Here is a 22,033-nt window from a genome sequence, read left to right as displayed (position 1 = left end):
TTTCCACTGCAGATAATCAAAGTGTCGATGCTTGGGTACACCGTGTTGTTTTTAATGCTTCTCTTCTACTAACAATATGGTAAACTGCCTCAAAGCCAAACAAATTCTGCATGTCAGGAAAGCCAGCCAGATGTTAAACACATGTTGCTTAACATTCATGTTCAAGCAGTTTAATTATCAATAGATACAGAAGAAGATACTTTTGAATGATGCGTGTATCTTTTATCTGAATTACTGTACACAACACTTTTTCATTTCTCTCTTGCCTTAGAAATTCCTCAACACCTGAAAGCAGAGTTTTCAAAATCCAAAGCACTCAAATGCTTCATTCTTTCTTTAAGCAGATGGCTTTGTGAATTTTACTTCTGAATTAAAGCACTGCTGAATATTTAAGGACAGACAAATGTTATGTCTCAGTGAAAAACTTTATCTACATTTATATGACAAACTGTTGCACAAAGGTAGTTTTGTGAATACTGTCCTTTTCTGGGGAATCTGATATTTAAAAATTCTGACAAAGCTCTCATTAATAGTAGTAATTTCAGATGTATTAATTAACAATCACCCTAACTAAAGATTTTTGCCTCAGCTCCATGTGGTCTGAAAATTTAATTTGGAATTAATACCCAGTGAAGTTGGGAAAATATTTTTTCTCCAAATTCAACTCTGATGTTCCAGTATAAATGAGGAGACAGGATTTTAAAGGAAAGCAGGTTGACCAGGGCAAGAGTAATGTAGTAGTTAAAGGGTCGGGCTAGGACTGGGTAAACCTGGGATCAAATCCCCGCTCAGTTGTGTAGCTTACTGTGGCCAATCACTCTCTATGTCTCAAGTGGAAGAGCAAGAACCACAGATGCCACCCTGGCTCCCTGGAGAGAGCAAATGTGACAGACAAGCTGACAAGAGAAGGGAATGACTTTTTTCCTGTTCTGCAAAAGATAATGTATGCATAATATATCCAGACATCATTGACATTTGAAAGCTTGTCTGGACTCTGGAGGTGCCCAAGGACAATGTTCTCTAGAATTCCATCCCTTACTGCTGAAGCTTTATGCTCCATGACCAGACAGGGTGCACTGCTGGCTGCCGAGCAGTGTCTAAAAATCTAAGTGTAACTGCCTGCTTGGAAAGCTTAATTCCTAACTGATAATAAAACATTTAGAAATTTGTTCTGAGCTCTGTAGCAGAACTCCAAACTTTATACAGTTTGCTGGTTTGTGAGAAGTTGAAATAATATTGATTACCTGATTTCATAGTATAGTGGCTTAACAGACATTAGCCTAGGGATGACCAGCCTTTCAAATAGAAAAAGGTATATAAGCAAGTGTGGTTTGTCTTACTACAAACCTGCAGAGGGTTGAAAAAGCCATATCTGCTACAGCTTCCTCTTCTATAGAACTAAAAAGGTTGCTGTTGACGGCTGACCAATTCTGATTTTACGTAGGGGCCCCAGCCTGTATATCATCAATCCCCCTCCCTACAGTCTACAGTTCAGTGAAACAGAATGAAATAGCTCTCTCTTGCAGCTGAGAATGGAAGTGAAGCAAATGGGCTGGGGAGGGAGGGGGAGCTTAATATTTATTTTCTTCATACACTCTCTATATTTCCTTCATACACTTCTGATAAGTATTTATCCAAATACGTGATTGATGTTTTTATGGGTCTTCCAACCCCTTCAGTTTTATCTTCTTTACCAGGAAAATGGCTCTTCTTGAGTTTATAGAGGATAACATGGGGTGGGAGAGTGGAAGAAGAGAGATGGTCTAAAATAGCCAATTTCACTGAAAAACTCTAAAGGAAATGGATGAAAAACTGTTTCAGTTCTACTCTACAATCAGATGGCTGCATAAGAGATTTAAAATACACACACAGATACACAACTGTTTAGCTTTCCAAATATACCAAGAATATGTATGCAGAGTTGAGAAGCGCTTCATCCATTCAGACTAGCCTACAATCCCTAATGGAAACTTGTGATGTTAGCAGTACAGAATTATGCTCCATTTTATCACCTACAAGCACACAGCTGTCTAGGATTCTGGGAACCAGAAACAAAATTGAAGGCATATCTGGCCGCATTCCAGCACTTCACACAACAGTAAAGCTTGCAAATGCTAGAGATATATAAGCTACTGTTTATGGATGTCCGCCCTAGTTGAGTAGTGAGAAAGAAAGGGAACTTTCAGTGCTTCCCATGGAGGAAGAAGTCTACAGCTCCTCTTCAAATACTCTGCAAATCCGCCAAGAAAAAATATAACTTGATAATTACAGCTATAGACAGATGAACTCTGTTTGTCTTTCTGTTAAGCTTGTTTGAGCACAGAAAAATTCATCCTGGGAAGCAGCTACCTAAATAAGGTATCAGAATGAAAGATTGCCTCTTCTGAGAATCTTAATACAAGAAGGATGGAAAAATTAAGGGAGAGACTTCCTTTCAGATAACTTCAATTCCTATGACTGTAAAAGTCATCATCTACCATTTGATCTGTGTTCAGAAAATGACCAGCAGCGACTGCAGACATTTCAAGACCAATGTAATTTACAGTCTCTCTACAAACACATCCTACATGGGGACGCTTAAGTGTAGAGAGACACAATGTTAGCTGGGAAGCATAGTTTTAAAAGACAGAGCCTGTGGAGATTGCTCCTCAGAAGGTTTGTTAATTTTATCTTCTCCTCCCTGAAGGGGAGGTGAAATTGACAGAGCCTTCTGAGAGGCAAAGATGAAATTAACAAACCCTTTGAACAGCGATCTCTGCCAGCTCTGACTATGCTTCCTGGCTAACATTGTGTCTCCCTACACTTGAGCGTCCCCGTGTAAGATGTCTTGTTTAGAGAGTATCTTAGTCTCTGCATCACATTTAAACTACATCCTAGGCATTGCATGTGGGGCTAGCTGAAGTTTTTTGACAGTAGTCTAGTGTAGATGTTACACCAAAGCACTTTCTTGATAAATTTAACAGAATATCCTCTACCCTTTCATTTTCACTACATAGGGATCTAATGCAGTTTACAAGTATGCAGCATACCATTCAAAAATCACACAAACGGATACCAAGAGTTAACATTAAAGATACCAAACATTAAAATACCACAGACCGGTAGAAAACCTTCAACAACAATCATATTACCAATTAAAAGAAGGCCCTCTGGAACAAAGCGGCTTTGCAGTGATAAAGAAGGTGACCCTTTCACCTCCTCTGACATACTGTTTTAAAGGCTGGAACAATGATTGAAAAAGCTCACAATCAGGTTGAATCCAGACCTGGAGGACGTATCTCGTCCCAGAAACCAGAGGTTAAAGCATAGAAGGCTAGCCTGACCAATCCAGAAGCTTTATATGCTGCCTGCCAGCTGCAGGGCTTCGAGTTCCACATCCCTATTTTCCTGTGCCTAAAGGGTGTTCAAGGCCTGAACACACCTTGAGATTCCCAGTTCAATAATCATAAATTCCTGACACTGTCAATAATGATGGCTTTGCTTCTGGGTGATGGGACAGGAGGCAGTACAGTAGGGAATGTTAAGAGAGAAAAACAGTAGCCAGGTGAAGGGTTAAAAGCACCCTAGAAAGTTTTAGGCTTTACGCTTCATTCAAGCCTCACAATGCTGGAAAGAACTTTCAGTCTGGTAGGAATCTCAGGTGCATGCATGTTCCTCTCTCCACAAAGAGGAAGTAATGAACTAGCTGGGGTGCAACCCGTTATTTTAACAATATCTTTGCCACCCAGCCAAAAGCCACCCATTCTTTCCAGTGATACTCCATACATTCCACATGTCAAGGAGAAAACATTTCTAAATTAATACCATTATTTTTCTATACTTTCCTGTGCTGTCAATCCCTGCCTTCCAACGCACAAACTTTAATACTCTTATAATTGCATGGACAAGTTTTTCAATGCCTCTGGACTCCAAAACTCATCTATTTAGCCTGTATTTCACACTTGTTAAAGTAAAAGGGCCTTGATCTGGGTAGCCCAGGCAAGCCCAGTCTCATCAGATCTCTCTGTATGTGCCCCAGAGAGCACTTCGTTCAACTGGAAAACATCTACTGGTAGTCCCTGGCCCTAGGGAGGCTCGGCTGGCCTCTACCAGGGCCAAGGCCTTTTTGGTCCTGGCCCCAACCTGGTGGAACTCTCTGAGGATACTCGGGCCTGGCAGGATCTTGTATCATTTAGGCGGGCCTGTAAGACAGAGGTGTTCCGCCAGGCATATGGTGGAAGCTAATTTTAGCCAATCGTTGCTGAGCCTTCCACCGGTCTCCCTCTACAAGGGGTATGGAGAGTCCACTCCCGCTGGTTGCCCCAAAAGGGGCACAGTATTTTATCTGTTTTTTAATTGATTTTAAGTTGTATTTTAACCAATGTTGTACCTTACCATGAGCCCGCTTGCGGGGAGGGCGGGTTATAAATAAATAAATAAATAAATAAATAAATAAATAAATAAATAAATAAATAAATAAATAAATAAATAAATAAAAGCTGAGCAGCGTTGGCCTTAGTAATTGGATGCAAGATCTCCAAAGTACACCAGGATCAGAGGCAGGCAATGGCAAACCATCTCTATTAGTCTCTTGCCTTGAAAACCCCAGCGGGGTTGCCATAAGACAGCTATGACTTGAAGGCACTTTCTACCACCAAAGTTAAAGGAGGACACATTGTATTAAGGCTTCAACAACGCACAAGACACAATTGATTTTCTTTTTAGGTTTTCAGATTTCTTCTTTTTGCTGCTTTTCTTTCGGTTTTCCCAAGTGCAAACATATGCAGATTTTATCAATTGACTAAAACTGATGTGATTAATCAACTGGCATTTATTTAACTGGGTGACTGCCCTAGGCCACATGAGTGCCCAACCATGTTTAAATAGCAAAACAGAGATGCTGTGTCTGCCACTTCTGAAGGAGTAGCTGGACCTGAATTCCTACTGCAGGAGGCTGGCTAGATCTTATTCAGAGAAGAGAAAGGAACTCTAGATTTGCTCAGAGGTACTTTCTGTTTTATAGGACCCCAAACTGATTTCTGAAATAATGCTGGGAGCAGACCTCCTCTGATTCAAGCTGCAAAAGAGACTTGGCTGTACAAAACTAGCTGGAGGCTGGTCTTCTCATATGAAGCAACATGCAGGGTTGCTGAAAGCTTGCAGGGGTATGGTGACCCCGTAGCGTTTTCAAGGCAAGAGACTTCAAAGGTTGTTTGCCATTGCCTACCTCTGTGTAGCGACCCTGGACTTCCTTGGTTGTCTCCCATCCAACTACTGACCAGGGCTGACCCTCCTTAGTTTCCAAGATCTGAAGATACTGGACTAAAAACAACAACAACAACATTCGATTTATATACTGCCCTTCAGGACAACTTAATGCCCACTCAAAGCGGTCTACAAAGTATGTCATTATTATCCCCACAACAAAACACCCTGTGAGGTGGGTGGGCTGAGAGAGCTCCAGAGAACTGTGACTAGCCCAAGGTCACCCAGCTGGCTTCAAGTGGAGGAGTGGGGAATCAAACCCGGCTCTCCAGATTAGAGTCCCGCACTCTTAACACCCAACTAGCCTGTGATGTTATATATTCTGGAACAATCTCACAGAATAAAAATATCTGGAAATGAATATCTTTATTTACCAGAAATACAAGCGCAAAGGTGCACTTTGTATTTCCAGGTATTGCATCTTGCTCTGTCCATAACACTGTGTATGAAGATGGGGTGTGTGAAAAGAGCATGTAAAATGGAGGCATGTACTGAGAACCAAGACATTTCTTTAGGAACAGGGACTTGAGAACAAATTTCTTATCTAGAGCACTCAAATGTTCTGAAACACATCCACCACTCATATATGTGACTATACAGGCACCATACAGAATTATAAGAGCTAGCTGTTTGTAGAGCTGAGATCTGAAATTTTGCCATTAAAAAAAAGATGAAACTAATAATTGGATTCTATAAAGAATCTCATAGAGGAGTCTTCTTTAAAAATGCTTTTTTTTTGCTTTGTTTGATCCCATTAAAATTCCATTACTGCTGCACAGCAAAGGGAGTGTGATGAACTGAGACAGAAACAGCTTAGGTTTTTAGGAATGCAAACAGAAAAAATGCACTTTTGAAATAAAAAGAACCTGTGAAATGTCTTTACTTGTCAAATTCTTTAGAGATTCACGGCACTTCATTTTGAGTTATCAAAGAAAATGTCATAGGGAAGCTATATTCACAGTTTGTTAGGGTTTTTGTAAAAAAAAAACGAATGCCTCTTCTCAGTAACCTTAAATATATAGTGTCACTAAAATGAGTGTCTGTGAAGCCATGATCTCAGACAAAATGTTATAGAAGCATTCGTGCATGACAATAAGATTCCTTGGCAAGGCAGAGCAAATACTCTTTAAATACTTGTCAAGGTGGGATCGCAGCAACTGTTATACTAGTTCTCTCAGTTTTATCCTCCACCAAAAAGCAAATGCCTTGCAACATATAAAAGTGTTATAGATAACAGCAGTACTTAAATATTCTAGATGAGCAACTGACACTTTCATAGCTGAAAATAGATGTGTGTAGGAAATGGAGGGGGAGGTAAAATAAGGGTAAAGGTAGTCCCCTGTGCAAGCACCGAGTCATTACTGACCCATGAGGGGACGTCGAATCACGATGTTTTCTTGGCAGACTTTTTATTATGGGGTGGTTTGCCATTGCCTTCCCCAGTCATCTACACTTTACCCCCAGGAATCTGGGTACTCGTTTTACCAACCTCAGAAGGCTGGAAGGCTGAATCAAGCTTGAGCCAGCTACCTGAACCCAGCTTCCACCAGGATCGAACTCAGGTCGTGAGCAGAGCTTGAGCTGCAGTATGAGCAGTTGATACTTTCACAGCTGAAAATAGATGTGTGTTGGAAATGGGGTGGGGGGGAGACAGAACTGATATTAATTCTTCTTGATTCAAAGGTGAGAGATTTATAGAACGACCGCTCACTGTGAGTGCACATTCAGAACATTCAAAATTTTGAAATTCACACCTGCGATTTAAAAAGTGCCACATGGAACTCCATTTCTGGAATCGTATTCCAAGCCAGAGTGCTAGACTCTGAAAGGAGAAATCTTTATCCAGATATGATGTTCACTGGGTGTCCACAGGGGTGGTCACTCTCCCTCAGTTGAGCCTACTGCAAACAGTTGTTGTGAAAACAAAATGGCTGCTACTCTGGACTTCTTGGCCCTCGTATAAAAAACAAAGTAAATTAAAGTAAATACATTCAAAGGGGAAAGTCCAAAGCTCATCATTCAGAACCCAAATTCTATCTTCAAAATATGAGGTAATGTGTACTAGGCCTCAGTAATTTGGAATTTCAGAATGCTACATTGGTGGGGGGCGGGGAATGCTACATCGGGGAAAAATGTTTCAGTTCTAGAAATAAAAAGCAAGATAAAACTTGCTTTCTTTGGTTGCTAAGATATTATTAACTATTGCTTTGGAGAAACTAGTAAGGAAAGGATACACAAGATCACGCAAAGGTTACAGATTTTCAAGAAAACCCAAACAGCAAATACATCCTTTTCTTCGACAACATGAGAAGCAATTTATTGTAGTTTTATTTTGAGCTAATATAGGCTATAGAACAAGACTGATTCATGTAATGTTTAATAGAATTACACAGAACTGAAAATGATTATTATAACATAAATTGATAACTGGTTTTAACTAGCACAACCATTTTAAACTACTACTGTTATCCATTTTCCCTGTAATGAAACTCAACTATAGAATATACTCTAGAGAGAACTTACTATCCAGCAGGGGTTATTAAGAGTAAATAAGAACTTATTGTCGTTCTGACATCTTTTACAGCGTGCCCTAATTTAATGATGAATTATCCTCAAACAGAGGGGGAAGAAAAAGTACTGAATGATGACCTGGAATGTAAAATCTGTTATCAGAAATTTAACATTCACAGCAGGAAACCCAAAATCCTGGATTGCCTCCATAGGGTGTGTGCCAAATGCCTGACAAAAATCCTCCATGTTGGAGATGGCTCCCTTTGCATCAGCTGCCCCTTCTGCCGCCATGAGACAGAACTGCAGGAAGAGGAAGTGGAAGGGCTCCCCGACGATACAAACGTTCTGTCCAAACTCGGGGCCAAAGACAAAATGGCATGGAGCTCAGACTGCAAAGAAGTGGTCTTGACACCCAAGAACCTGGATTCTTCCAGTCCTTCTAATGGATCCTCAAATTGTTTGGTGATAACCATCATGGAAGTGCAGAGAGATTCCACAAGGACTCCCAGCCAAAACACTCTCTCGGATTACTACACTGATCACAGCCTTGACTCAGCATCGGTAAACTCTCACAGCCATCTCGATCCAGACGTTTTCTCTAAACTCTGTAAGCACGTCCCCAGAATACTAGTGTGGCTGCTGGGGTTTTTCTACTTCGGTTCTTTGCCGCTTGGAATCTATTTGTTGGTGATTCAGAAAGTGACACTTGGAATTGTCTGCGTCAGTCTCGTTCCATCCAGTCTAACTGTGTGCCTCGTATATGGCTTCTGTCAATGCCTCTGCCAAGGAATGTGTGACTGCTCTTCTAGAAACTGACCCCTTTTAAATCAAAATTTTGGATGTTGTTCACTACAGATCTTCAAAAGTACAGGCTATTAAAAGGATCGCAGTGTGATTTTTTTTTAAAAAAACGATCCCACTATAATAAGCAAACGAACACACTTTGTGATAAAAAGATATTTGTCTGTAGATGTCAGTGCCCTACAGGCAATCACCCTCTCTCAACATTTGGCCACACTTGGTCACACACTACTGTGACCAAGACACAGATCCCGCAGGGGTCCATGGCGTCCCTTAAGTTCTAAAGGACAAATGTAAATTCTGCAAGCCAGGGGCTATTATCTGGTCACAAAATTCTACAGCTCTCTCCAATGCCTGGTCTCACCAGAAAAAAAAGGGGGGTTGGAAGTTTAGAGCCTAACTACCTGGTACTGGGTAACTATCTCCCTCCAAGGATGAAAAATACCATCCATCCCCTCCATCATTGGTGCAGGAGAAATGCAACGTATTTCAAATATTACTCCAAAAACTAGAAACTGGGGGGCGGGGGAAAGGGAAGTGAATATTCCTTATCTTCTCCTTAGGGTGCAGAACATATTAATAGGACACGACCAGGTTTGGAAAAGCAGGCATACCCCTTCCCTTTGCTCTGCCTGAGATCAAGGATCTTCACTGTGGGCTGGAAACTGTAGAAGGAGAAATAGTGAGAATGTGATTGTGAAGGGTATGGAATTCTCCAGCTGCTGCTCCCCCCAAAGCTATTTGTCCAATTCAGTGGATCTTTAGACAGTGTTAAATACAATGTAGATTTATGTGAAGAAATAGTCTGAAAAATATGTGTGAAATGCTGTTCAATAGCACACAAAAATAAAACTTATTCCATAATGTGTCTAGAACTTGCAGATTATGTCTGCATGCTGGGAGAAAATGTATCTTGTTAGCTAGAGTTACCAAAACCAAAAAGTATGAAAAACAAAAGCACTAGCTGTGTACATGTGTAGGGGAATACTATCCTATAATTGTCTAAAATAAGAGGTGTTGTTCATCATGTTGTATTGATCTGCTCCAGAATGATATGCTTTCATTTTTACAAAAAGACATTTGGGGACATTTTACTAGAGTACAGCTACTCTCTCTCTCTTTTTAAAATCAATATACAATTATGATTGGGACAAAATCTACTTTTGAAAATTATGTCATTTTTTTTAGTGCCATCTTACCAGGATTTGATGACGCCTTGTGCAGCACAGTGAATGTTGAGATTTAGCTAACAGCTTAATTTAGCTGTGCAGGAAAAGGGGCGTCTTCTGTTGCTTGATTACAGATCTTACCAATGTGGGGATTTAGGAGGTCTGCAACTGCTTTGTCCTCCCTGTCCACCTCCATGGTTGTAGCTGAGATCTCGGGGCTGGAAAGGCCTCAGATACAAAGAGGGGAGGGGGGGCGGTTAAGCACATCTTGGTCCTCCTCCTCTCCTCCCATGTTTCTCCTCCGAAGCCTGGAGAAGACATGGAGTCTCCTCCCTAGCCTGCCATTTGGCCCTTTATATGGGCCAGGTGTTGGTTAAGCTTCTAATGATATGCCCTGTTCAGCACCGGAAATTCAATTTCATTGCTATGATGTAACATCCTTGTACTCTGTTATTTAGAAGAACAGTCCTAATGAAATTGGGAAACAATGAACATGTTTGCTCTTTTTTAACACAATTTTTCCAAATTATATACCAGTTCATGGGTAAGGTGATTTTGTTCAGTTTAAACAGTACTGGGGCAGATTCACGCCAGAAGCAAGTGGATATGTTTGTACCATAAATTCCATAAAGTATGACAGAGAAACATGCTCTTGAAACACATTTGATGTGGAGCCACAAACAGCCACAACTCTCTAGAACCTATCTACTATATTTACAAACATGCACCTCCTCTTTGCACTTTAGTTTTTGTTGCAGGAAATCTGCAGCAGAAGGTATGATCCTGCCTTAGTTACCATGTGGGTCAGATACTTATCATTTTTCTCCCACTGTGCCCAGCAATCCACAGCAGGTATGTACCGTACAGTATTTTTCTCAAACACTGACTACTTAACTTGAGATACTTGAAAACTCAAACTCATAATCATTCATATTCATGAGAGATTAAAAATGTTTTATCGTCATTAGTTGAAAGTTACATTCATCTACATTTGTTCTTCTAAGATTAAATAGAAACAGAGATAAACAAAAATTAGGCCAACTGCCAATTTAAATCCAGGACTCTTGCTTTTAATCAAATATTTATCTCAAGGCTAGAAGGAAAAAAGAGAATGCAAAACAAGCTTGTGGAACTGAAAGGGCAAAACTGTCTCAGCTTGACGTAATTTGATGCTAAAAGGTTATGATATTTATCACTGCAGTAATTGCTGCAGGAATATTAAAACTGTCACACTTTTTATAACATCTATCCTACTAAATGATTTTTGTGTTCATGGTATAAAATATATAATTATTATTACAATACTCATTATAGACCATGACTGAAAATTTCTCATTAGATCTATGACATTTTATCAAGGAAGAACGGGAAATCCAAACTGGTAATTCCCTGAAAGGCTAATGAACTACCATAGGGCTGCTAATCTTTTGATATCTTACACTGGTTCAAGCCATTTCAACTATTTTGGTAAGTAGGTTCATACTATCAAGGGGATTTCAGAAATAACTGATATCTCGTACTATGAGATTTACAGCAGGAACACATAGCACTGCATCTTCTCAAAATTAGAGTTCTACAATTGGCAGAACAATTTACAATTTTTATTTGCCCAGAAACTATTTTACTTGAACAAGACTCTGTATTTAGTGTTGTTGGAGGCAGGACAGCAGATCTGTCTTCTTCCCAGCAGATCTGTCTTTTGCAGCGAGACAACTGAATACGGAAGTACATGCAGTTGTTGATTTACATGCACACTAGACCAATGCAATGAAGCCCTTGGGATCTCTACAAAGAACTCTTGTGGAACTCCGTGCAAAATGCATTCATGTGTGTTCTCAGACCAGAAAGTCTTCAACAAACTGTAATTGGCTGCCATGTCTAAATTAAGTGCTTTAATGAATTACATTTTTTTCTTGCTTACATTCTAAACCATAATTGAACAATCATTTAGAGAACTTCAGGATTTGCAATTTCAGTGCTGTATGTAAAGCAGAAAGGAAGAAGGAGCATATCAGCAAAGCACTTTGGCTCATTCTCATTACAGACTAAGCTAAGTTTGATTGGGATATCTGAATTCAGCCCAAAAGATTTAATGCAACATGTTTTCAAGCACCAGAGCCCACTTCCTCAGATGCATAAATGTTATTCTTAGTTGACAGTCATACACATAAATGCATATAGATCGAAGGAGGGCAAGATGAGGACATTACTGCAAAAGCTTGCCAGTTTTTCACCTGCTGGAGAATGGATCACACATTACTTCCTCTTTTTACAAGATCGTGTTTTCATCTGCTCTCTTCATAGAAATGTAACACACCTATTTCTTGGATTGCTGGGCCTTCTGGCCTCAGTAATATACACATGCACACACCCAGACAAACCCATTTTCTATCTCTACCCATGTAAATGCATTTCTGTCAACTGAAGCTAACTCCAAGTGAGCAATGGCTCAGAAAATCTTCTGCCCACAATAAACTGTTTAAACTTTAAGGTATCATAAAATTCTTTTATTATTTTAGTGAAAGCTTAATAAAACTGTTCGTCAGTGAAAATGTTTTTATTGAGATTCAGATTTAAAATTGTTCCTATCACACCTAAATCTATTCAACAGAGTTATACAGCTATGAGATCCACTACTCCTGTCCAGCCACACAGTTCCTAATTCTGCAACTCACCAGGGTTGTAAGAGGCTATAAAACAGAAAACACATTTTCACATCCCTGTTTACTGAGGGACTTTATGTAGGATCATGAAACCATGGCTGGGATATTCACTAAAAGCAAAAATTAAACAATCCCCATTAATGGAGCATTTCAGAAGTTAGTGATTTGATCATTTATAAACATTCTTCCTCTTATAGTAGAAATCCACCTCACCCACTAAAAAGTTGGATGCAGACTAAATTTTCAAATGGCAGGATGGAACTTTCCTGCCCCCACTGATCTCTGTGAAATGCTGTTTCTAGGACTCTGAGAGATGATATCGGGGGGGGGGGGGGCTGCCATGAGGAGGAGGATTCAGTAGAAAATGCCGATTTAGTCTGGATCCAATCAATTATAAAAACAAATGAACGTTGCAAATGTTTTTTAAAATGATGTATTTATGACTGCACTATTTAAAATGAAATACACATATCATACATATGTATTGTCTTATTAAAAACCACTTACCTTTACTTTCTCTTCTAATCTTCCTAGACGTACATTCCCTTCTATTACTTTGTTGAGAACACCATGCTTCTCTTTTTCTAAGCAACTGGTCTGACGGAAGGGAAAAAAGTAATTCAGCTTGCAAGGTATTTTGATTTCTGATATTTGCTTCTCTGGCTTTATGTACTTTCAGTGCACTCCTAAACAGAATTATACCCTTCTAGATTTAAATGGACTGAGAGGGGTGTAACTTTGCTAAGAACTTCACATGAGGATTGTTAATGGCTAAGAGATTGCATTATTCTACACCAGATCTGATCAAGACACATGTGGACTTCATCGGAGAAATCAAGGTATTTTGATTGCCTCAGATCATCTGGGAAAGATGGTGGTGGAGAGTGCCCTCAAGTCATAGTTGACTTATGGCGACACCTGGTGGGGATTTTATGGCAAGAGACTAACAGAGGTGGCGTGTCATTGCCTTCCTCTACAACCCTGGTTTACGTTGGATGTCTCCCATCTAATTACTAACCAAGGCCAACCCTCCTTAGCTTCTGAGATCTGATGAGATCAGGCTCACCAAGGCTATCCAGGAAGGGTAAAGATACTGTATATGAACATCTATATGGAAAAAAAACGAGTTATCTGTAATCTGGTAGAGGGGGATCAAACAAATAAACTAAAAACCAAGATCAAAAGTTGACCAACCAAAACTAGCCGTAACGGTAATTTATTTTGCACTTAGTTTACTGAATAAAAAAGAACCAACTGATTATTATGCTGTCTAAATGCCAGGGAATGGTGTTTCGAACTGCCCTTTGTGCTAATTTAGTACTATTCAAAACCAATGAAACCAATGAATAAACAAGGAAAAATAAAAATGGGTCAAGAGAGGCAGAAAAATCCTTGTTTCAACTTTGGTCTTATTAACTCTCTCCTGACTGGGGCAGAATACATCAGATACATTCAGACTGGCAGTTTATCACACAAGTGGTAGAGCAGTATTTCATGAACTGCTGCATTTCTCCTCTTGGTTTTCTGCATAAACTGCCTCTTTAATTTTTAATTAAATATCTATTTCCCTTCTTTACTTATAAGTCTTATAGTTAGATTGGGTTCTCTTTCTTTAAATTCTTTGCTGTACAGTGCTTAATTGTAAAACGTATATTACTGTGATTATTACATAGCCTACTCTAAGAAGGAGACAAGAGAGATGCAATTGTGCCGTGTCAGAAATCTTGGCTTATTATTCTGTTAAATATATTTTCCAACATGCCCAAATTTCCTTCATATAAAAAATCTGTGGCTGTCTACATTAGTAGAATGCAATGTGAGAGATGCCAGGCTTCACTTATTGCATTACAGTGCTTTTTATAGTTCTCTTGGCCTCCTTGCCCTGTATCCTACCATCAGTGCATGAAAGGCAGATAGAGTTTTCCAGCGTTCCTTTCTGTTCCAGCATCCACTTCTAGCTATCACATCATTCAAGAGGTACTAGGCACCACAGGGAACAACAGCCCTGCAAGTTGGGGCACTGCAGCAAAGGGGTGAAATCACTCCCTTCTTCCTCTTCCATCTTAAGAGCTCCACTGACAAAGGACCTAGAAAAAGAGGTTCCATCTTCGTCTCCCTTCAGCACCCCAACTTGCACCCCATCCTTTGTCCAGGTCCCATGAATAATCTTCCCAGGAGTCAGTAAGGGCTGCATGATTAAAAAGGGACACTGGAAAAATCAGCATCCCAGGCATGGATGGTCAGACACAAGGCAATGAAAATGTTTGTGGGTAGTTATAGTGGTGTTTGACTCTGAAATTTAGAATTATGTCCGGGATGTACATTCCAACTTTCATTTTTCTATTAACAAGCCTCTTAAGGCAAACATTGCTTTATAATGTTTTACATCTTTTCTCACCTCCTTAAAAAAGAGTCCGGGAGTTGGGTAATTGTATTTATAGTTGCTCATGAGCAGATATTTTAGCTTCCTAAGTTCACGACACCAGCCTGTTTGAGGTCTACCATCTTCATTTATACAGTGTCCTTCACCACAGTTAATGTGATGTTTTCTTTCCCCCCACCCAGAATTCCTGGAACACATCCATTGGCTCCTCTCTCTCTCTCTCTCTCTCTCTCTCAGAAAAGAGTAGCCTTAGATTTCCTAAAACAAACACCATAACATACTTTTTCTTATGGCCTACCCAAGTGAGTTTCGGTTTTGAATATATTTTTTTGTACATCATACAGAATTATCAACTGTCATCTCAGACATGTTTCACATGTAGTTTTTTTAGTGCTTCAAAAATCATTCCGCTCTTTGATATAAACAACTCATCAGGGATTTTTGATCCTTGATGGTTAATTTGTTCTACCAAATGGGAGGAGGGGTGTGCACCGGGGAAAAATTTGGGTTTCCTGCATCAGGTTTACCTGAAGCGGGAAACTGATCTGGAATAGCCCGAACCTCGAAGCCCCATGCTGCTTCGGGATTCAGGTCTTTAAATCTCTTTGGTATGCCCTGTAAAGATTTGTCCCAGCTTTGTCCCAGCCCCCCCACTCCACTTAGACACCCTCCACCCACCCCGCACCCCACTCAGACACCCCCACCTCCCACCCACTCCACTTACCTCACTCGGGATGGGAGGAATGCATGGCAGAAGGGTGCGCTGCCGCTGCCTCCGTTGGCACAGTGGCCAGCTCGGAGGCGGAAAGGCCCAGAGCCGCCTCCACCGGCACAGCAACCAGCAGGGAGGCGGGTAAGGCTGGAGCCGGCACCTCCGCCTCCCGCACTGCCGCCGCCACGCAGCCAGCTGGGCGGCAGAAGGCCGGAGTCTGCACTTCCGCCTCTGCAGTGGCCAGCTGGGTGGTGGGGAAGGCTGTAGCCAGCCTGCGCCACTGTCTCTGCAGCTGCCGGGAAGGCCCAGGTACGTGGGGTGGTGGGAGGGAAGGGAGCCCTTTTAAGAGGTCCTGAAGTTTCCAGAAGCAACTCAAATTGCTTTGGGAAGCTTTGATTCAGGATTTCTGAATCAGGGCAAACATACTGGCCCCGATTCAGGAACCCCGAATCTTTACGGATCAGTGCATTTTCCCCAAATCGGAAACCCGAAGCACACAACCCTAAATGGGACTCTCATATAAGAAATGGATCCTTTAAAAAATTACCAAAATCCAAATCCAATTTATTACAGCAAAAGCCAGCAATATAAAACAATACGATTACAAGCAATAAATCAATATTATCAATACTGGAAAACCAAAGGCATAAAAGGGATAAGAGTTAAAATGGAATAACAGTAATGAAAATAGGAAAAAAAATTATAATGTGTTTTTCACTAGAGAAGTTTACGTTTTCTGATAGCTAAAGAGTAGAATTTGGCCACAGCTTAGGTTACTGAGCTCTGAGAATCTTCTAAAAGAAATTTGCGCAGAACATCTGGCCTAAATTCCAAATAGAATTGCAAGGGGATAAATTTAGACAAAAGAGGTAGTATGAGGCGAGACAAAAAAATTACCAAGTTTAAAAGGTGGTCACGTTCTTGAATCACATTCTCTGCCAAGGTGATCAGATTTGCCAAATACTGACGTGCTACCTCCTCCTTTTCCATTGTTTCTTCCAGCTGTTGTTTCAGAAGACCTATTTTCTTCTGTGATTGCCTGCAAAAAAAAAGAACCATTATTTAAAAAAGGAAATTTAAAAAAAACTGTTAAGGGGGCAATTCAGGATCACCTACTCAATTATGGTACAGTTCAATGCCCACACTGACGTAAGCCAAATTACACTAGCTTATGCTATCACTAATTGTCTCTAATTATATTTTTAGAAGTTTAACTTCCTAAATTGTAGCAATTACTCTAATTCTCCATCAGAGTTAAACAATACAGTTAGTTTGGAAATTCTAGTTTTGCGTGCTATCTTCTCTGTAGGGAATCAAGAAAAACATGCATTTCACTTTTTAATAAACCCTAATGAGGAATATAGTTAACATGTAACAGGAAAAAAAATAGTCCCAGGGCTGCTCTACAGAGTACTTCCTCAGTGACAAATTGCTAGTCCTGCAGGCCAGGGAAGATGACAATTATTTTTATGACTCACTGACAGGACCTAGCAGTGGTCCTGCAAGTACTGCATACTACCCTTTACAGTGATGAGGTCACAAATGTCCAAAAGGCTGTACTACAACTTTCCAAAGACACAGTGATATAGGTGCATTCTGAAAGTTGTTCAAGGCCAAATCAACCCACACAAATTCAGCCCACACTAACTGGGAAGAAAAGGTCAACTGTAATAGCTCCAACTCCTGCCCTTCCAGTTGCCCTCACAAGCCAGTTTGGGAGACTGCTTGCTTTAGCTTTATGTAGTGAATTTCAGTATTCTCCCCTTTTCAACTTCTTCTTCAGCCCCTGAGAACAAGCTATCTATTTATTTAAAACTAAGCTAAGATTCGCTTGACTTAAACATGTCAGTCATCCAGCTGCAACTATCACAGTACAATCCTATGAAGAGTTACACCAGTCTACGAATGCTTCTACATGGAGAATTTGCGCCATCCTGGTTCTCAAACAGAAGTGGATTTGCACCATCCTGGTTCTCAAACAGAAGTAGAGAAATAGAGTTTTCAGAGCACCCACATCCACTATCTCCTTAATAGTTCCCTCTGGATGTTCTGATGTTTTTCAAACCTACTTGCTCTGATTTTTCCAGAAAAACGGGTGTCTGCAATGTGATGGGAAGGTGCAGATTTCCAGACTTCACCCACAGCCGGCACCATTTCCTCCTTGCATCCACCATTTCCACTGCCACTCACTTTTTGCTAGCTTTTTAAAAAATTTAGTAGTATCATAAAACCATCACAGAACTGTAGTGATATACCTACTAGCAATTTCTTTTTAAGAAGCTGGCAACCCCCCCCCCCCCAAAACCTCCAACTGCACTTGGGCCCTCTAGTGCCAGCGTAAATGGAGCAGCGTAAATGGACAGCAAAATGGGAAATAGCCCTTGCGCTAAAGCAGACTAATAGTGCATGCCTAAGCACAGCTACTCTCTTCTAAGCTGGCGTACTTCAATGGACTTCAAAGGCTGTAACTCTGTTTAGGTCTAAGTCAACTGAAATCAATGGGCTTAGACTGAAGTAATTCTAAACAGGATTGTACTGTCAATCTTGCAAGTAATTTGGTTTCTGGATAACTGTTTAAAACATATTCTTCTAACTGGTGGGGAATTATGAATCAACAGGATGGGATACAGCCAAACCTTTTTATTTTCTGTGCCATTTCCAGCTCAGCTTCTACTGCCTTGTTCTCAGCCACCAGGTCATTTTTCTCTATAAGTAGGCTCTTTTTTTCAGCTTGCACAGATGCTAGTTTTCCCATTAACTCCTGTAGCTCTGCCTCCCTCTTTTCCTGCTCCTGTTGCTGTTGGCTACAGAAAACAGTAATTAAAATCAGGCATAAACCAAACGACAATTTCTCCCTTGTAGAAATGAACAATTAGAATTAACATAATAGTGGGAAAGTATAATTATTTCTTTCAACAAAGTTGCTAATGCAGACGTTAAAAAGCAGTGACTGCAGCCAAATTATTAAATGAAAGCATTCTGCTCCATTCTGAGCAGCACATGGAAGCAACCTCCTTTGTGTGACATGCTGTGAACCCAACTATGCAGTATGACCCAGAACTCCATGGAAAGAGATTAACATGGGTACAGAGGCAGCCCACGCTACTTATACACATCACCTCCATTGACACCATTTTAAATATAAGGCAATAGCCTCTTCAGAGTGGTCATTTTTAGAGGTTCTGTGGAATTATGCACATTTGATCACATGTGTAGATTGTGTAAAAGGGAAACAGGATGGAGAAACTTGTGGCAGGGGTGAACTACCAATAGAAGCCAGGAACAGGAATAGTGGTGAAACTAAGGACACAAATCCCATTTTCTTTTCAATTAAAAAATGTCTGTCCAATTTGTATGGCTTTTGATACGTATAACAACAGTATCACTTAACATCTCATGCACCCACCAAGATTAGAAAAGCAACTCTAAATGATAAAGTTAGAACTGGTATGATAAAGTTAGAGATGAGCTTAGACCTTCTATATTTCTAACATTCTGTGATAACCACAAAATATTCACTTCTGTGATTTTTTAAAATAATTTTTTTTAAAAAAACAACTTTATCTCCCTCAAAATATAGCTGTGGCTAATTAAATGTTCTAAAGCATAATTTATACATCAATAAGAAAATATATTTATGCTGTAGGAAGAAGACTGAAAATGCAACACTGATATTAAAAGTTAAGATGCGCTTTTATGAGAAAGAGAGGTGTAAAACCGACATCAGCAAAGCCAGAGGGGGAAAAGGCAGCAGCAGAAGCCACTGACAACCACTCTCTGATCACCTATTTATTGGTTGTTATTTACAGTTTGAATTTCTATATGTTGCTTTGGGAGTCAATTTTACTGTCTGAATTTATTTAGAAAAGAGCAAGAGTCCAGTAGCACCTACAAAACTAACATTTGTGGTAGCGTATGAGCTTTTGTGATTCACAGCTCACTTATTCAGATACCAGTCTTCAGTATTTGAAGAAGTGAGCTGTGACTCACGAAAGCTCACACCCTACCACAAATGTTGTTAGTCTTATAGGTGCTACTGGACTCTTGCTCTTTTTTTACTGCTACAGACAAACATAGCTACTCATTTTGAATTTATTTAGTACATTTTTATCCTGGCTTTCCTCCAAGGGAAGCGTATATTTTATCCTCACAACACTGAGAGACAGGTTATGAAGAGAGAATGACTGGCTCAAGTTTATCAAGTGAGTTTCAAAGTGAGCTGGAATTGAAAGCTGGGCATCTCCAGGTTTACTCCAACCCTCTAACCACTAAGTCACACTAAATAACAGGGTATCAATGCAATAAGTAAACTGTAATCAAAATAGTAGTTTAGAGATTTTCCACCATCATACTCCTACCTTTTAAACTGATTTACCAAAGCAACGTGCTCTTCCATGGTTACGCAGTCTTTAAAACTGGCTCTTAGCCCTATGTACGTAGAGCGTAACTCTTCCAGCTGCTTCTGACACATTTTCATCTCCTCTTCTTGGCTCTGTTTCTTGGCTTCCAAAACCATCAGCTGTTTTGTTAATTTGGAAACTTTATAAGACAAAATGCAAAAATTTAAAAATTTGAGGCAAAGTCAAAAGCAGCTTTAGGAAATATATGTGAACGTAAGCACACAAACTTAGTTGTTTCATGGACAATCTGCCGACACTTTTAGTTCTCCTCAAATTGTTATAATCTGGTTCAGAGATTCTCTCAACTGCATGAATCTGCAGTACTAAAGCTGGTTATAAAAATGGTGCTTTTTCACAAATTTTGAAAGCCAGTAGAGACATTTTTAAGCATATGTTAAAGGACCTGACAAAGGGAAGTCTCAGTAAAGCTCTAAATTCTCCAACAGACTACATAACATCTAGAGGGCCCAACTTCTTTGACTCAAACTTGTTTCAGCCCCTATTACATTTTCTTCATTTTATATCAATGTCAGTCATTTGTAAATTAACATAAATCTAGGCCTATGCTACTGCATTTAGACTAGAGATGAGCACAAAACGAACCACAGAACAAAATTCCGTATGGAATGGCTGGTTCATTTGCACCAAAACACATGAGAACACGTGTTTACGGAACAAATGAATTTTTCCAGCTGTTCCATGGCTGGGTTCGGCGTTTCACAGACCCCGCACTACTTTCAGCCCATCGGCTGCACCCAGCGCGGGGCCTGTGAAACTGACAGCCCCTGCGCTTGAGAAAGGGGCTGTCAGTTTCACAGACCCTGCACGGGGTTCAGCCGATGGGCTGAAACCGGTGCGGGGACTGTGAAACAGACAGCCCCTTTCTCCTGCTGCCCAGGCTGTCCGTTTTACAGACCCACACCATGGGGTCTGTGAAACGGACTGCCCGGGCAGCAGGAGAAACGGGCTGTCAGTTTCACAGACCCCGCACTGGAACCGGCGTGGGGTCTGTGAAACTGACAGCCTCTTTCTCCTACTGCCGGGGCTGTCAGTTTGTCAGTTTCACAGACCCCGCACTGTTCCAGTGCGGGGTCTGTAAAACTGACAGCCCCGGCAGCAGGAGAAAGAAGCTGTCATTTCACAACCCCCCCCCCAGCCGGTTCCAACAAAGGGTCTGTGGGATGACTGTCTGTTTCAAACGCCTCGCACCGGCTTCAGCAGCCGGTGCAGGGCAAATGAAATGCCACAGAACGAACCACGAACTGGGAAAAGGTCAGAAGTTCGTGGTTTGATGTTCCATGGAATGCTACAAACCACGAATCATGTGGTTCGGGGTTTTTTTGTTACGTGCCCATCTCTAATTTAGACCAACTGTCAGATGACATTTCGCTGAAATCTAACTGCCATACTGAAGTTAATTATTTTTACCATAATTTTTTTAAATGTTGCCAACCAAAATTTGTTCCATGCATCAATCAATACATTACTGATAACTAACACTTCTCATCCTAAAGAGGCTCATGATATCCTACATTCATGGCACTGATTTTAGATTATACTTCAGTTCAGATCACTTCTTATGGTTGCTCTATGAGCAATCAAGATATTTTACCATCTTGGACATGCTGGTTGTGGTTGTCTTTCGCTTTTGCTTCCTGTATTTTAAGCTGCTCCATCAATACTGCATTTTCTTCTAGGACAAGCTTGGCTTGGCTTTGCAGCTGCTGCCTATAAATAACAAATTGATTTATAAGTGAAAAAGTCCATTCAAAGGTTCATAATTGTACTACGTTGAAAGAAGAATCAACTAACGCCTGTTAGGCAAGGGCTTCCCAACAGAACTGTGTGTGTCATGCATGCTTAACAGGTTTGTTGCAAGAACCCCCGGTGTTAATAACATCACACCTGCAACAACTGTGCTTGCTGAACAAAGCATGCAGCAGCTCTTGAGATTCCCAAAATCATGAATATTCTGTGGGGTTTGGAAGTACGATTGAGAAAGCAAGTTCCAAAGAAATATTTTAGATGGCTAACAGCTCTATGTAAATGTTCTGAACTGTGCTCCTTTGTGCATTTGCTCCTATGCCAGCTCCTCAGGAAATTAGGCCTTGGATGTAGCCACTGAAGGTCACTGATATCATACAAATGAC

The 22,033-nt window shown here is 40.5% G+C and overlaps 2 protein-coding genes across 2 annotated transcripts in view; one reads left to right on the top strand and one right to left on the bottom strand.

The window, feature by feature from the left end:
• Nucleotides 1-22,033, bottom strand: part of CEP89 (centrosomal protein 89) — a 55,834-nt gene that overhangs the window by 14,433 nt on the left and 19,368 nt on the right. The window contains exons 13-17 of the mRNA XM_055000914.1: nt 21,496-21,607; nt 19,842-20,022; nt 18,120-18,287; nt 16,381-16,522; nt 12,896-12,985 (exon numbers count right to left, since the gene is read on the bottom strand). Of these exons, the coding sequence (XP_054856889.1) occupies nt 12,896-12,985; nt 16,381-16,522; nt 18,120-18,287; nt 19,842-20,022; nt 21,496-21,607 (693 nt within the window). The remainder of the gene's footprint in view (nt 1-12,895; nt 12,986-16,380; nt 16,523-18,119; nt 18,288-19,841; nt 20,023-21,495; nt 21,608-22,033) is intronic.
• LOC129344323 (E3 ubiquitin-protein ligase RNF182-like) lies at nt 7,840-8,571 on the top strand. Its single transcript, XM_055000915.1, has one exon. It carries the CDS (start codon nt 7,843-7,845, stop codon nt 8,569-8,571), a length of 729 nt encoding a protein of 242 aa, XP_054856890.1. The 5' UTR covers nt 7,840-7,842.

The sequence above is a fragment of the Eublepharis macularius genome, chromosome 16, assembly GCF_028583425.1.
Source record: "Eublepharis macularius isolate TG4126 chromosome 16, MPM_Emac_v1.0, whole genome shotgun sequence".
Classification (NCBI taxonomy): domain Eukaryota; kingdom Metazoa; phylum Chordata; class Lepidosauria; order Squamata; family Eublepharidae; genus Eublepharis; species Eublepharis macularius.
The sequence above is the reverse complement of the archived record's forward strand: the minus strand, read 5'-3'. Positions and strand labels throughout refer to the sequence as shown.